Raw genomic sequence first — 14,492 nt, 5'->3', positions numbered from 1 at the left:
TGTCCTCAGAGGAAAAGGGTGTCACCTGAGGATTCAGGTTATCCAAGGACTTGTTTTCAAGCTCAAGTTATTCTGAAAGTTGAGATATATGAGGTGCCAAACCAACAGAAGACAATAATTCATGCTGATGCTGAAAGTTCAACAATTCTTATATTTGTTATTGTGWCATGATTAAAGCCAAGCTTTTTATGTTTAAATAATTCAGATTGTTCATAAATTCCCACTGAGAATGAASCAAGCATAGAAATGAAGCCTATTAACCACCCACTGATGAAAATAGTCTCTTTTGAAAATCATATGTAAATTGTCTAAATATGTCAGCAGGAGAAATTGTTCTCTCTTAACAAACTTTGGGTCAAATTTCATACCAGCAAGTGACTTGTGCCTAAAGATGCTTTATTTACTTCAACCTAGCATGAGCTACTCATGCACAAAATTGTGTATTGACATTATTTCAAGAAACTGATCTGATAGGAAAAAAAGGTTACTGTAAAAAGAAGTAGGACACATTCCAACAGGTTAAAATGTTACAAGCTGGAGGAGTTACAAACTTCTCATCATAAGAAAAGGCAGAATAAATATATCCATCTACAAAAGGAGGAAAAGCCTCTCTTCTAACTAMTTTGACACAGAACTTCTAACTCTGTAAAATTTTCAGTACAAAATATTGGGAATGAGCTCTCCAGAATGGTAGTGGACATAATATTGTCAACAAAAATTATTTCCTGCATGTTTTTTCCTTGGGAATTCAGCTGCATTTACTGTAATCTCTGGACCTGCACAGAGATCTCAGCTCATGTGGTTATTTGCATGAAGTAGTGGTGTCAATTCCTTTGAAACACCAAAGTTCTGGAGTCAAAAACATGTGGAAAGTTTGTCTTTAAAACAGCAGAAATATATCAAAATAGAAACATGAAAGTATGAGGGGGGGGTGAACAGGAGGATGACAGCCACTGGCACTGTGAAGCATGAGTAGAATTCATGAATTAGCAAGTGAAACCTCACAAAGTATCAGCCCAGACCCAGTGTCATAAATCCAGAACAAACACAACTGACTGACAGACCATATGCCACTATTTCCATTGGAGTTCCAAAAGTGAGGTTTAAGATAAATGAGGGTTTAAATTCTCTCTAGGATAATTGTGTTCTTCAGTGGCATCTAATTCTCCTGTCAAGACATGCAAATCTTTAGCGTGCTAGTTAGGGATTTTAGATGTATTGCTTAGGCAACAGGAGCACAGCAAGGAATGAGACACAACTACTGGACTGTGGTCCAGCCTGGCTGGGAAGTGAAAACACCTTTGTTGTTATGCTGCCCTGGGGTTGGTACAGGTTTGGGTGCTGATTAGCCCTGCTCTCTCTCCAGTATTGCAGCTGCTGTTCATGGCACCCACCCTGCTGCCTCAGAGACACCAAAATGACATCCCACTGGAATCAGTGCCCTCCCTGTGGCTGGCATAGGGAATAAAACCCTGCAACAGTTTCTGCAGTGAGGCTTCACCAGGCCCTATGAGACACAATCCTGCTGTGAAGCTAATTTTCGGCTTGCAAATGCAGGTTTCCTCCTACATGTGGGTGGTCTTGGCTTATGTCTCAGMTTTGAAGAGCTGGTCCTCATTTGCAGGGCACCAAAGTACTTGGCACTGTTCATGCAAATAGGATGCAGCCCTGAATGGCTGCAGAGAGACCWTGTGGAAAAGTGTTTTGTCAGTCGGGTCTTACTTATTGCTAGCAAGACTAGTGAGAGAGCCTGCTGTTTCAAAGGAAGGGTAAAATAAATCTATTCAAGAGATACTTTTACAGATCTTATTAAGACTAACTTTTTAGAAAAAATGCATTTCAGTCTATTAAGAGCACATCATCAGGTACCTGATGGATTGCTGAAAGATGCAACCAAACCAACAAGTCTGTAACTTGACATCAGCATCAGGATTTCACTTGTGAAAATACTTTGCACAATGACGAGGTACACCAGTCAAAATGAAACAAAGCCTTCTGCTGACGTTAATTCTTGAGTAGTCACTGGAGTGCTACTCCACTCTTACACAGCCCTACACTGTTGTCACTGGGAGAATTTTCTCATAACTTTACATGGTACTGATGTAACCTCAAGAATTGCCAAGAAGTGCTTCATTGATTCAGAAAGGTAAGGCACAGACAGAAAGGGAGATCAAACCCAAAGCTTAATGTATRCTACCATTCTTATTTGTTTGGTTGAGTTTTGATACAGAAACACAAGAATGCCTGGATGTAAAGCTTATATTCTCAGGTGATAGAAACACACCATCTTTGATTTCACCTGAAACCCTCCTCTTCTAAAACCCTTGGTYTTAGAAAATAAAATTAGTTTCAGTTTGGTCAGATATCTGAGTAAAATCTAGCGTAAAGCGTCAGATTATCCCTGGCTCACCCTTACACAAAACCAAATAGCATCCAGGCACATGTCACTCAAAAGTTTTTGAGACACACAGCAGATGTTGCCCAAGTACAGTTGATATTAAAAGTTCCTAAAAACAAGGAAGCTTTGATGCCTGTTTTCCTTTCCCCAYGAATTGAAAATAACAGCATTGTTAACAAGTTTACAGGTGAGAAAAGTTGAAGTATTTGTTTCCTAACACCGAAAGCAACTCAAAATCCAGCTTGTTTTTGAAGTTTCAAGRATACCTTTTAATAATATAGCAGGTATGTTATAAAATAAGAATTATGTTAAAGAAATATAAGAATTAGGTTACACTGTTATTTTTCTTTTTCTGTTACTTTTTATATTATTAACAGTATATCCTCTAAACTAAACACCTTTGTTTTAACATAATTTATCTGCAGATGTAGATTCTTCTTCAGCTAATTTAAAATTAGCAAAAGTTAAGAAATGTGGCTTCCTCAAACCAAAAGAGACTGCGTAATTCTCACCGACCAAGGACTAGTAAACAAGTAGACAAATGTAAGAACCCATGAAATAAAAACTGCCTGAAAGATTTCACCCCTAATGGTCTTCCCAGTCTGGCTATAAATCAGAACAGATTGCCTGTGGCATCTCTGTGACAAGACCCAGTCTCCAAAACAAGATCGAGAGATTATCTACATCACAAAACAAGATGTACTTGAGTCTTACGCTCCATAAGAAAAGCTAATCTTTATTAATTAGTTGTCATGGAAACACAGCCTTAGGAGAGCTATGAATGATACACCAAGATCAGATATAAATTGCTTTTAGTAAAAGCATTCATCACTATTTGGATAAACAAACAGTAAGCAAGGTAAAATTTGGCCTATTTCAGAAGTCCTGCTGAGAAACAAATGCCACAGGAGTTTAAAAACAAGCAAACAAAAAAAGGAATTTCTTTAGAAGAAGTTTAAGATACTGCAAATAACAACTATTACAGTTCTTTCAGGCTTTCTGGCAAAGACCTGCTATATTAGCTAACAGTGCCTGAGCAATGAACAGCTGAAAGTATCAAASCAGCAAGAGCAGGAAGGAAACAGCACTCCAAACACAGGGGGTGAAGGCTCATGCTCTTACCGACCGCCTGCTGGGTGATGCATTACCAGAGAGAGGCCAGGTGTAGGGTAGAAGGCCAAGGATTTTAGCAGGAGTCTTAAATTATTTCTTCACATAAAATAAGACTTCCAGGAGTACATAACTCAAGCTGTGTTTGGCTTCTTTTCCTCTTTTCAGAATTGTCTGTGCAAAGCATGCTGTTCCAGGACTTTACACCTCACAGACAAGAGAAAAAAGACACGCAAGGCTAGTGTCCCCCAGCACAGAGACACCCCATGTCATCAGCAGAATGAAGCTGAACAAAGCAGAGTGACAGCCCCGAGCCCGCCAGATCCAGCTGAACCTGCAGAGCTGGCAGAATGCAATGGGCAGCCCTGAGCTCTCTGCAGCGAGACCAAAAAGAGCTGAGGAAGCAAATAATCTGATTTCTACATGGGGCTCATTTCTCTATTTTCTGTTGCATTTYGCAGGCAAGCAAAGGAAGGAGAAGAGGGAGAGGCACAAACACTTTCATTCATTGGGTCAGTTCTTCTAACATGGTGGTATCAGCTCTGTTATACTGTCAGTAAAGCCAGAAAGAAAATCCCAACCTTTGGAGTACGGCACGGCCACGGCTGCACATCTCCACAGCAGCAGCCAGAGTGGCACTGCAAGGCCCCATCTCTGGCTTTCCCACAGATAGATAGGATTGGTTCTTCGAACTTTATTTTGATGCAGTGGTGGATTACAGCAAAGTAAGATTGTGTATGTTATGTATATTACATATTTACATACATTATTATGTGTATATCATTATAGCAGCACAGAATGWCTAGCTTTGCTGTAAACTTATAAAGAGAATCTTACAGGTGATTTCCCTGTCCWTTCAGGAGCCACATGCACTACCTGTAGGATTATTAAATGTTCTATTCTGGRTCAGAAAATTATTTCATTTTATAAATGAGTGAAAAGTAACCAAATAGTTTGATTCTTTTGAAGGCAGTCAAAATAAGGTAGCATTTACATGTTTTCTCAAATAAGTCAGCCAGCTGTTCCAAACTAAACTAAACTAAACTAAACTAAACTAAACTAAACTAAACTAAACTAAACTAAACTAAACTAAACTAAACTAAACTAAACTAAACTAAACCCCCTATAGCTGGCTTAGGAGGAGTTAAGTTCAAAATTCAGACCAATTTTTCTTGCACCAGTTGCAGACACAAGCCAAAAGCAGGGTAGCAGGAGGGCGGAAGCACAGACATGGCAGCAGTGGCTCCATGCAGGCTCAGTTCTCTTGTTTACCCAGACACAGGAGCAGCTTTTGCTGTGCCATCAATTCCCAAGCCTGTCCCATGTTCCCTCACTGTGGGCAAGAGAGTCTGGGGATGATACTGCAGGGTCTCCACGTTCTGAACAGACACTCTCTCAGATGACATAATCATCTTCATCGTGATTAATGACAAATATATAAAGCCATCTGTCTCAAATGAATCTCCAGAAGATAGAATGAATCRTTTTCCCATGAGTTGCCTGTTAAGATTCTATTGCCAGGGTATTATGGCACTTCATTAACTGAAATGCAGAATAAACAAAAATGTATTAGTGTTGATAAGAAGGGTTTACACGGTTGCACATGGAGCTGAATGAATTTACACCTACAGGAATTACTGTCACCTACCAGCACGTACCACAGACAAAGTTTGTGTGCTCAGAAAGTGTTCTAATTATTAGTGAAATGGTATCTGGTACCAGTTGGAGTGCTCTGGAATAACTTGCCTGATAGAAGAACAGGATGAAAAACACCTGTCTTAGCCATTTGGTCATGATTATTTCAGCCTGCTGGTGACTTCACATGCAATCTAGTTCCTTTCACTGCTTCAAAGATACCTGCACACTGTCACTGGGCGTAGTAGTTAGTTACACCTCACTTCCCAGAGCARCCAAGCTATCAGACAAATCTGAGATAAATCTACGGACGGGAGGGTATCAATTGATTACAGAAGGATCCTGTTTATTAGACAGCATCAAAGGTTGACTTTGAAAAGATATTATTACCCTTACACTTGATTCAAACATGTCCCAATACCTTTCCAATATTTTATGCAAATCCTACTTCAGAGGTCGCTAAGACTTTCAACTCATGGAACTTAATTATCATGAAAATATATAAAGAATATCCAAAATACGATTTAATGACATGTGTGTTTGCCATTTAAGTGTCAAAGAAAAAAATAGAATATATATATATATATATAAATTACAATTTGAGAAGCAGACAAGAAATCAATCATTCAGTACCCTGCAGCAGCTTACCTTCACTATAGGACAACATTGTGAACTGAAAGACTTTCTTCCTTTCCCAGRACTGCAGAAATATCCATTTCTAACTCAATCTCAATTTGCTGTTTCTGAATGTTCATCTGATAATCCATAATTTTTGTTGTTATTGTTGCTTTTTAAAATATGTTTATTAAAACTTTGGTTTCTTCATACTACTGGTTATTTGCTTTTTAAATTACTATACTTGACCTCTTTAATATGCCACAGGGAATACAGAGGGTCTGATGCTCACCTGCTACAAAAAGACTTGTTGAAATCATACTGAAAATAGGAAAGGTCATATTCCAAGTTCGGTTAGAAAGTTGTTTATTGAAAATGCTCAATCTCAGCCAGTAGAGAGAAACATGCTCTGCAAGTAAGGCTTGTCTGAGGCCTTCCATGACCACAAAACTGTTTTAAAAGGAGAATTTGTTAGTGCCAGGGAAGCAAAGATGCTTATGAGACCCCCGTGAAGAGGAAAAGCCCTCGCTGTTTTTCAGAAAGGTCACATCWATGACCAGGTAGCATTTCACTCAAAATTAAACATTGTCCTGAGCTTGCCAAGTGCATCTGTAGCAAGGCTACCATGGGAGATTTCCAAGAGTAACAGAYTGTTCATTATCTCCCACCTATTCAGCATCAGGGTAGAAAATTGGCTCAGCCAATTTGATGCAGAGGGGTTTGATGCAGAGAAGTGTTAGAATCAGAAGGAGGAGGAAGAGTCATCACCATTCATTGCTGGAGCAAGGCTTGCCTTAATTTCCACCTTCAATCTTGGCAAGATAAGACTCTGAAGAGRGAATCAGTATTTCAACTTTTTTTTAATGTGTGTAATGTGAAAGATGCTGCTTCAGCTRTGAAGCAGCTGAGCCAATTATCTAAAATGCCTCCAACAGCTCCAGCCCCAGCTGGCTGATGTGCCAGGAAGAAGGCTGACCTAGCCAAAGAGTGTTTGCCTGTTGCAAGGCACTGTTCATTATTTTAATCTTCTTGCGTTCTGCATAAAACCACAAAAATATTGTCATTGACAATTAATCTGATGCAAATTCCTGCCTTGTCTCCTGGGATTTTAATTTAGGCAATAACTCTTGTGGGGTCAAAAGTTGAACCTAAGGCTATGTATAGGTTCTGGCAATGTTTAACTTTGTGGTGTGGTTTAATCATACAGATTTTCATTCTTCATGTATAGGCTGTGTACAGGGTGAAATGCTTTTCTTAAGGAACACTATTTAAATGCTACTAGATTGCAATCATGTTAATTGAAACTCTGTTTATCTAAGTAATTAGATGCTCATCTGTATGACCTCAATAATGTTACTGGAASTTTCTCAGCAGCAAGACCTATTCCAGCTGTGCAGGATTCCATCTCTTGAAGGCAAAAGAAAATTGTGACTCTCAAGCAGCCCAAATTCTTTGGAGCAGAGCCAACAATACCATAATTCTGTGAACTGGGAAACTGTACCAATGGCCAAAAGGTACCAAAGGCCACTTTGCAGGAAATCTTGATCTCAACATCACACAAGCTTTGATTACACAAAAGCTGACTAATACTTTCAGTACTTTCCCCACACTTTTACCTGTAAGAAAACCATTCTTCACTCTTGGATATCACTTTTCACATGTACTCTCTTAATGAGCCCAATTTGTTGATTGGTTGGTTGGGTTTTGGGGTATTTTTCTGAGTTTGACTTGATGATCTTTGTGGAGGCTACACACAATGTGTGTTGTCACATACAGAGGTGGAAAATGCAAATAATCCTTTTGGCCAAGAAATCAAAGTGATCCTCAGTTAAAGGACTGGGCAAATGGATATATTTGTTAATTCCTGTCAATGGATGCATTAAAATTGTAGCCATTATTACACTTTTAACCACTGTTACCTTTTACGGGTTATTCTGTGCAATGTAAGTCATGGATCTGTCCTGCCTTAAAAGCAACAGCCATTAATATATACTGAAATAAGTATTAATTGTAAAGGTTAATAATTTGGATACAGGATTTACTTCCATGCCCCTAGACTGATAATAGCACTCTTATACTGTAGACAAAGACATTCCAGCTCCWGCAGCAGTATTTCAGATGAGGAAGAGCGTGTGTGCATCACCCCTTTTAATGTACACAGGCAGGTTAATCAGGAATAACCTGGCTGCCATAAATTTCAGTTTCTATTGCAAATGCAGAAATGCATTAGTGCTTCAGAGACTCTGTCTCTTCATCATTCAGATACTTTGCATACAAAGCAATTCTACCTTTCCCTTTATATGTCCTTAAGCCTCTTCCAGGCATTCCTTCCTTAAAACAGTGAGAGCTCATCTGACATCTTGTTTCCTTACTAGTACATCTTCATTGACCCAATAACTACAAACCTCATTTCATTTTTCATTCAACAGTCTTTTCAGGCTAATTTTAATCTTCTGATATGTGAAGTATCTCTTAGGTAAACCTCACCAGTATGCTTTTGATACAGAAATGGGTATCTCCTGTATCCTCATCTGGTATCATGTTCTTTCCCATATTACAGCATTTATTTTCTGCATAAAGACTGCCCATTGCCACACACTGTGTAGCATTTTTAGTTTAAGAAAGTACAAGATAACTATCTGGGATAAGGAATTCCCAATCCCAATGATTTGCCATACTCTCTGCAGCTTAATTAACTATTGGGAAGCGATGATTTTTAGATGGAAGCCATTACAGGATTAAAATGTATGAATTTCCATTTTTCCTTGTATCAAAGCTATTATTTGAAAATTTAACTCTGGCAATTATATTGCTTGTCTCAGTGGAAAATGCACTTCAGTCAAAGCATGCTACATTCTTAGGACAAAATTTAGAGTTTGTGGTTACCTCAGTTGAAAAGTATTTGTCTACAGCTGTTTCAGTCCCCCTGAAAATAAGACCTTCACAAAGGCATTTTATACATGAATCTATGGTCCTAAAACTGCTGTCTTTCTAAAGACACTTAAAAATGCCAGTAAAATTTATTTTGTATTTTTTGCAAGAACAATTATTCAGGGCATTGACTGTAATACTTCTTCTACATGCCAATATAACACAGGGGTTCTTACAGCCACACATGCAAGCATTCAAATTTGTTGTTTTGCATATTAAATGAGACATTAGCAACCCTCTTTAAGTTTTTAATGAAGAGGTGTGTATTCTGGTATTACTTGCAGAGTTGTTACTCAGGTAGTATGAGTTTCTGCAGACATGACTGTAAGATCTAAGCTGACATTCTGGGATTGTCACTTTAGCTCCAGCTCAATGCTGTCTTGCTTTAATTTATGCTACAAGAAATTCATTAGCTGAACAYTGACAGTCTTCTTCAGCCAGTTTTGCAAGAAAGCAGTTCCCAGCCAGCTGAAATGTTCTGTTTGTTCCTGATACTTTTTGTTGCTATTTAGAAAGCTGCAGCATCAGTGCACAGAAATCCCAGAGTACAGGATGATCTCGCTAGCCAGGAGATTGGAACCTCCACATGCTCACAGGGTGCCAAAGGTCTTGTTAAGATACCTGCGTATCATCTGCCTGCCTGACTGCCTAACATGCTTAAAGATCACATTCGTACATCACATCATACAGATTAGATGACAACTGATAAACACATTTTTAACAGCTCCATGTGATAGTCATTTTGGACAAATCTAAATTTTTCATATATAACCTAAAATATCCACAGTCATTATTCAGCCAAATATGTTACAGTCAAGACGTGGCCCCACGCAGCAACAATGTTACAACTGCACACAACAGAACCAAAGCTTCTGCAGATAACAAGGTACATTTTCAATGAGAAACATTCTGACTTTCCAAGGGAATGTCCACTCAGCAGGGTCTCTGCCTCTGTTAAATATCTGGCACAGGTCCAGCTGAAAGCAGAATTTTGTTTAGAAATCTCCGCTCTTTCACTTGAAGGGAAAAAGGAGCTGACCCTCAGACAGAATAAGCAGACATTATTTCAGCACTCATTTCACAGTTATCTTAGAAGGTAAGCCAAGGTAATCCTCAGTCAAGGCTGAGACTAACAGCTTAGCCCAGCAAAAAGACTGATGGTCATGAAAAAAGAACTGAACCACAAAGTTTAGTGGGAACCTAAACTTTCAGGATAGGTGAATATCTAGCAAAACACACATGCAAGACCTAAAACTAGTACAAATGTGGTCCTTGAATTCTTAAATCAGAACAAAAGTTCCTTAAGAGAAGCACATATATTGTGAATAAACTTTTCAGTTTGATTCATGTAAATRCAAGTTTGGCACATTGCTTAAAGAGAAAACCAGCAAAGTTTGGTTCGGATCCAAAGTCAAAGCTGGATGGCTGCAAATCCAGGAAGATGACACAGATTTATGAGCAGAATTAAATGAAAGTTATGACCAAGGAGAGAAAGCAACACTTCAACACTTTGAATGCAGAATCTGATGCAAATTTAGGGTGTTCCACAGCTGTGCAATACTGCTTCCTATGACAGCAGCAGCAGTGCTCCCAAAATCTCTGCAACTGGTGACACAGCCATCCCTGCTCAGGCATACACGGGCCATTTAAAGTGGCCAGGAACTGTTTAGCTGGTATTAGAGCCCTGGAGCTTTGGTTCAGAGAGAACAATAGGTGTACTATTTTAGAGGCATTAAAGGTATTAGTGGCAAAKCTGCATCGTGCCTTGTTTACTGCTGTACCAGTGGCATTAGAGAGGAATTGGAAATGACTGCAACAGGCTGCCTGTTTTRAAATGCTCTATGCCATGAGCAAAAATATTATTCTTTTTGTGGTCATCATTATAAAAACCAGCAGTATTAAACAGCATTTTCTGGTTGTAAAATTAAAGGAAGAAAGAAGGTGTTTCCATAAACTTTTCTGTGCACCTCTCAACAAACAACTAATTATGGCTCATGCATGCCATTTTTATGGCTTCTCATTCAATAAGGAGTTACACTTTGATTTCTGCACATTTTCAGTCAAAACCAAATATTTTCTTACCCAGTAAACAGTCATGTAGAATATTTTAATTAGAGAAATACTTTAATTAGTGAGAAAAACCAGCAGCTCAGACCCATTCATAATAACTTCAATACCTGCTTCCCTTTCTCTTGGGAGAATCAGAGATAAAAATATTAGGTCTTTAAATTGATAATTATGGGAGACAAAAAACTTGATTGGCCACAATATAACAAGCTATCTCTGCTGACACAAMCTCCTAAGTTCAGATGTGCATGMAATTTTGTGTGCTTGAAAGGTGCCATGATAGAGTTGTGTGCTGCAAACTCAGTCCTATGCTAGGAAAGCCTTGAACCAGACACAAACAGGGGCATGCAGAGGGTTCCGAGCTCCTTTCTACCAACTCTGCCCAGTGGTCTTGCCCCCAGCTCTAGGGATTTTATGCTTCTTTTTTTAAAAAAAATTATAATAATTTATAGGTTTATGATATTCCCACTTCCTCCTTCTCCTCTCATCAGCAGAGGTGCTGATACAACTTCCAGAGGAGGACAAGAGGCACCATAGTAACTGTCCCACAGCAGCATTTATCCCAAAGGTGAGGGCAGGTCTACTGCTGTTCGGTCCAGCCTACTTTTTCTTTGCAATCAGTTGAGGGTGACACTATTAAAGTTCCCAGGAATGGATATGGGAATTTTAGTAGCTACAATCCATTGAGAAACTTGGCCAAGGCCTCAGACTGCGTTTCAAGCTATTTGGGTCATTCTAGCATGTCACAAGAACATCAGAGTGCAGCATGGGATGCACAGAACCTGTAAAATACAGCTCTAGATATTCTGTATTTTGGCCAGCTTTCAAATAAAAGCTTTCTATTYCAAGAAAACTTAACAGAAAACAATGAAGAAACTGATGCTACAATAGTCTTAATTTCTTCCTCCATTTCAGACATAGTTTGACCAACTTAGCTAACTGTTAGATTTAAGTCAATGAATGCAGAATGAAACTCATAGACATGAGCTGCAAAYCAACTGCAACCAACATAGATGGCAAAAAGATCTTACATTAAAATTATTAGAAATGAATCCAGTAATCATCATAACACAGTTGACAGCTAACAGTTTTACTCAGTCCTGTTTTTCTCAAACAGATGATTGTAGRTGACTGGTCTTTATGTAAAAATATACTTTTGTAAGTACTGAGAAGTTTACTCTCCCACATTGAAGTAGGACATTTACATATACTTTATCAGTATGACTTATGCTAAATTTTTTGAAAGTCAAGGCTTGTCATGTGATAAAACAGCAAGAATGCAACTATAGTCAATAATTGCTATAGTCAATAGCCATATAGCAGTAACAGAGAAAAAACATCCCATTGTATTTTTCCTGTCCCTCACTTTTACCTCTCAAAGAATGCAGTGTTTAGAGTAACAAAATAATTCAGATAAAAGTAAGTAGATATTTTCAACTGAAATGTAAGCAGTTTTGAAGATCAGCTGTATACAATGTGCCCAAGGAAGGCTGCTGAAAATGGAATTCACCTCCTTAGGAGTGCTACTTGTTTCCCATGGACAATTGGGTTGGTTGCAGGTGCTAATTGTAGCTATAAATCGTAGAACAAAATTAAGCTTTTTCTCATATTTATTTCAAACAGCAGTTGGTCTCCACGAGCAACTCCGAGTTGAGATATACTTCTGCCTTCACAATGCAGCTGTAATCCTGCAGCATACTTTATCAAGAAGCAGTTTGGCATGCAAATGTGCAAGTGACAACATAATGGGAATCCGGAGTTCATCTGATTACAGTTATCTTATTCCTTAAGCGTTTTTCTTCTAAGTTAGCATAATTCTCTGCTGAGCTTCAAATTCTACCATTTTAGATCTCAGAATAATCAAATATTCTCTAATCCAATTACACTTTCATTCCTTTGACCTACACTTCTCCAAATCATCAGCACACACTTCTACCCAAACCTGCAGCCCACGCTCCAGCTGCACCTCGACAGTGYTGTGACTGAGCAGGGTGACAGCCACAGCTGGGACTCAGATCWCAAGCAGCTATTGCAGCCCGACAGCAGGCAGCAGCATGAGCTCTTCATAAAACTTTAATTAGACTCACAGAAAGAGAAACTGTCCCCYGAGAGTTACATACCCATCACTGAATATGAGATATTTGGTCTGGTTATTTCATATGAACTTACTGACAACAGTTTATAATGTATTTTGTATCTAAAATACTTTTTTTTATTATATTAGCGTTCAATTACTCTATTTGGCATGCTTAAAATGCAACAAACAATTCAGGAAATAGTAATAAAATTAGAAGTTAAGATTTGGCTTTGTCACATAAAATGAATCTTTCACTTCTAAAAACTCCCTGTTGATGGATAGCTTACACCATAAATTTTATGGTTTCCATCATTAAGGATCTCTCAAATCCACAACAAGTGTTTCTTTTTTATGGTAGCTGAAAACAAGCACTGTCTACAAATCTGATGTTAACATAGCAAAGCAAATTGCAAACCTGGTGCATGTATTTGCTTACTGGGCATCAGTTCTCAAGAAAAGTACTTTCTACATTCCTGTGCAAAGTCTTCAAATCCAAGTTTCTCTCTTGTCAAAACAAAACTAAACCAAACAAACAGGAAAAGTTTGAAAYTGCTTACCTTGAAGAAGCTCCGAAGAAAATACATTATGCTTAGCATTTTGGAAGGTCTAAAATGAAGAATTGTTCAATCTTTAGAACATCCAAGGCCTGGGTGAATTCCTGCRCTCCTGCTGTGTCTTTAGTTACATGCTTTCTTGTTGCTATTTTGGACAGTCTTAGTACAAGGGAAGCATATGAGCCATGCCAGGAGCTTATGCTAAGGAGTTGCATAACAATTAGGGCTTATCTGTGCTGCGCTGTACAGTGCAGCAATGCAAACAGGTTTGTTCACAGTTTACTAGCCCCAGAACACTTCCACTAGGCATGCCCAGAATGATGCCATTGTATTTGCTAAAGAAACTAAAGCTATTTGTGAGTGCTTCTAAAAGAACTGGAACTACAAAGGACAGCACATGTTCCCGTACATCCCCCCCAGCTCTTGCTTTTGCCAACTCCAAGTTCACCCAGTGAGTGTTATGCTTGCTGCAGCATTTAAAAGCAAAGGCTCCCACACTGGGAGCTTTCTAGTTGCTATCTTTAAAGGTAAGAAAAAATTGCAGAACAAGTCTTTTGAAGTGCAGAAAAGTAAATGTAATTTCACTTCTGTCTTTTTTCTCACTGAACATTAAAGTCCCTTAAAGTTTACTTGTACTTCAGTAACATTCAGCAGCAAGAGATGCAACCTATGTCACGTAGCAAAGAATCTATCAACATTTTAGTGGCCAGGACTGAGTTATACACTGTCTTCTCAAAGTGCACTTAGAATTAAGACAACTACAGAGTTCAGGCAAGTTCTCAGAGGGAGATCATTCTGCAGTACAGCAACTGTCAGACACAGTCTGATACTGCAAGCTTTCACTTATTTTCTAATCTAGCTATGGCTTGTATGTGAACGATCAAAATCTTTCCACCAGGAAGAAGTGTTTTAGGGAGTTGTTCCAGAGTAGTTTCTGATGCTCCACGCTGCAGGCACAGCAAAGAGAAAGATGTGCAGTGCCCCCAGTACAGCAAGGTGGGAGGGGCACACAGTCCTCCAGCRTGGCTGATGCCCCAGCGCCCACCCACGACTAACACCAACTCTGACATTGAATTTKCTCTTTGACTTGCCCTGTGCAGTTCAC

General features: G+C 38.8%; 1 protein-coding gene across 1 annotated transcript in view; it reads right to left on the bottom strand.

The window, feature by feature from the left end:
* Positions 1-13,658, bottom strand: part of ARHGEF4 (Rho guanine nucleotide exchange factor 4) — a 167,040-nt gene extending 153,382 nt beyond the window's left edge. Inside the window, exon 1 of the mRNA XM_057374268.1 lies at positions 13,391-13,658. Within this exon, the coding sequence (XP_057230251.1) occupies positions 13,391-13,429 (39 nt within the window). The 5' untranslated portion in view covers positions 13,430-13,658. The remainder of the gene's footprint in view (positions 1-13,390) is intronic.
* Positions 13,659-14,492: the final 834 nt, after the last annotated feature.

This window comes from Malurus melanocephalus, unplaced genomic scaffold (genome assembly GCF_030028575.1).
Source record: "Malurus melanocephalus ecotype Western Australia unplaced genomic scaffold, MMel_1.1 scaffold_220, whole genome shotgun sequence".
Lineage (NCBI taxonomy): Eukaryota > Metazoa > Chordata > Aves > Passeriformes > Maluridae > Malurus > Malurus melanocephalus.
Note: the sequence above shows the minus strand (reverse complement) of the source record. Positions and strands in the feature narration are given on the sequence as shown.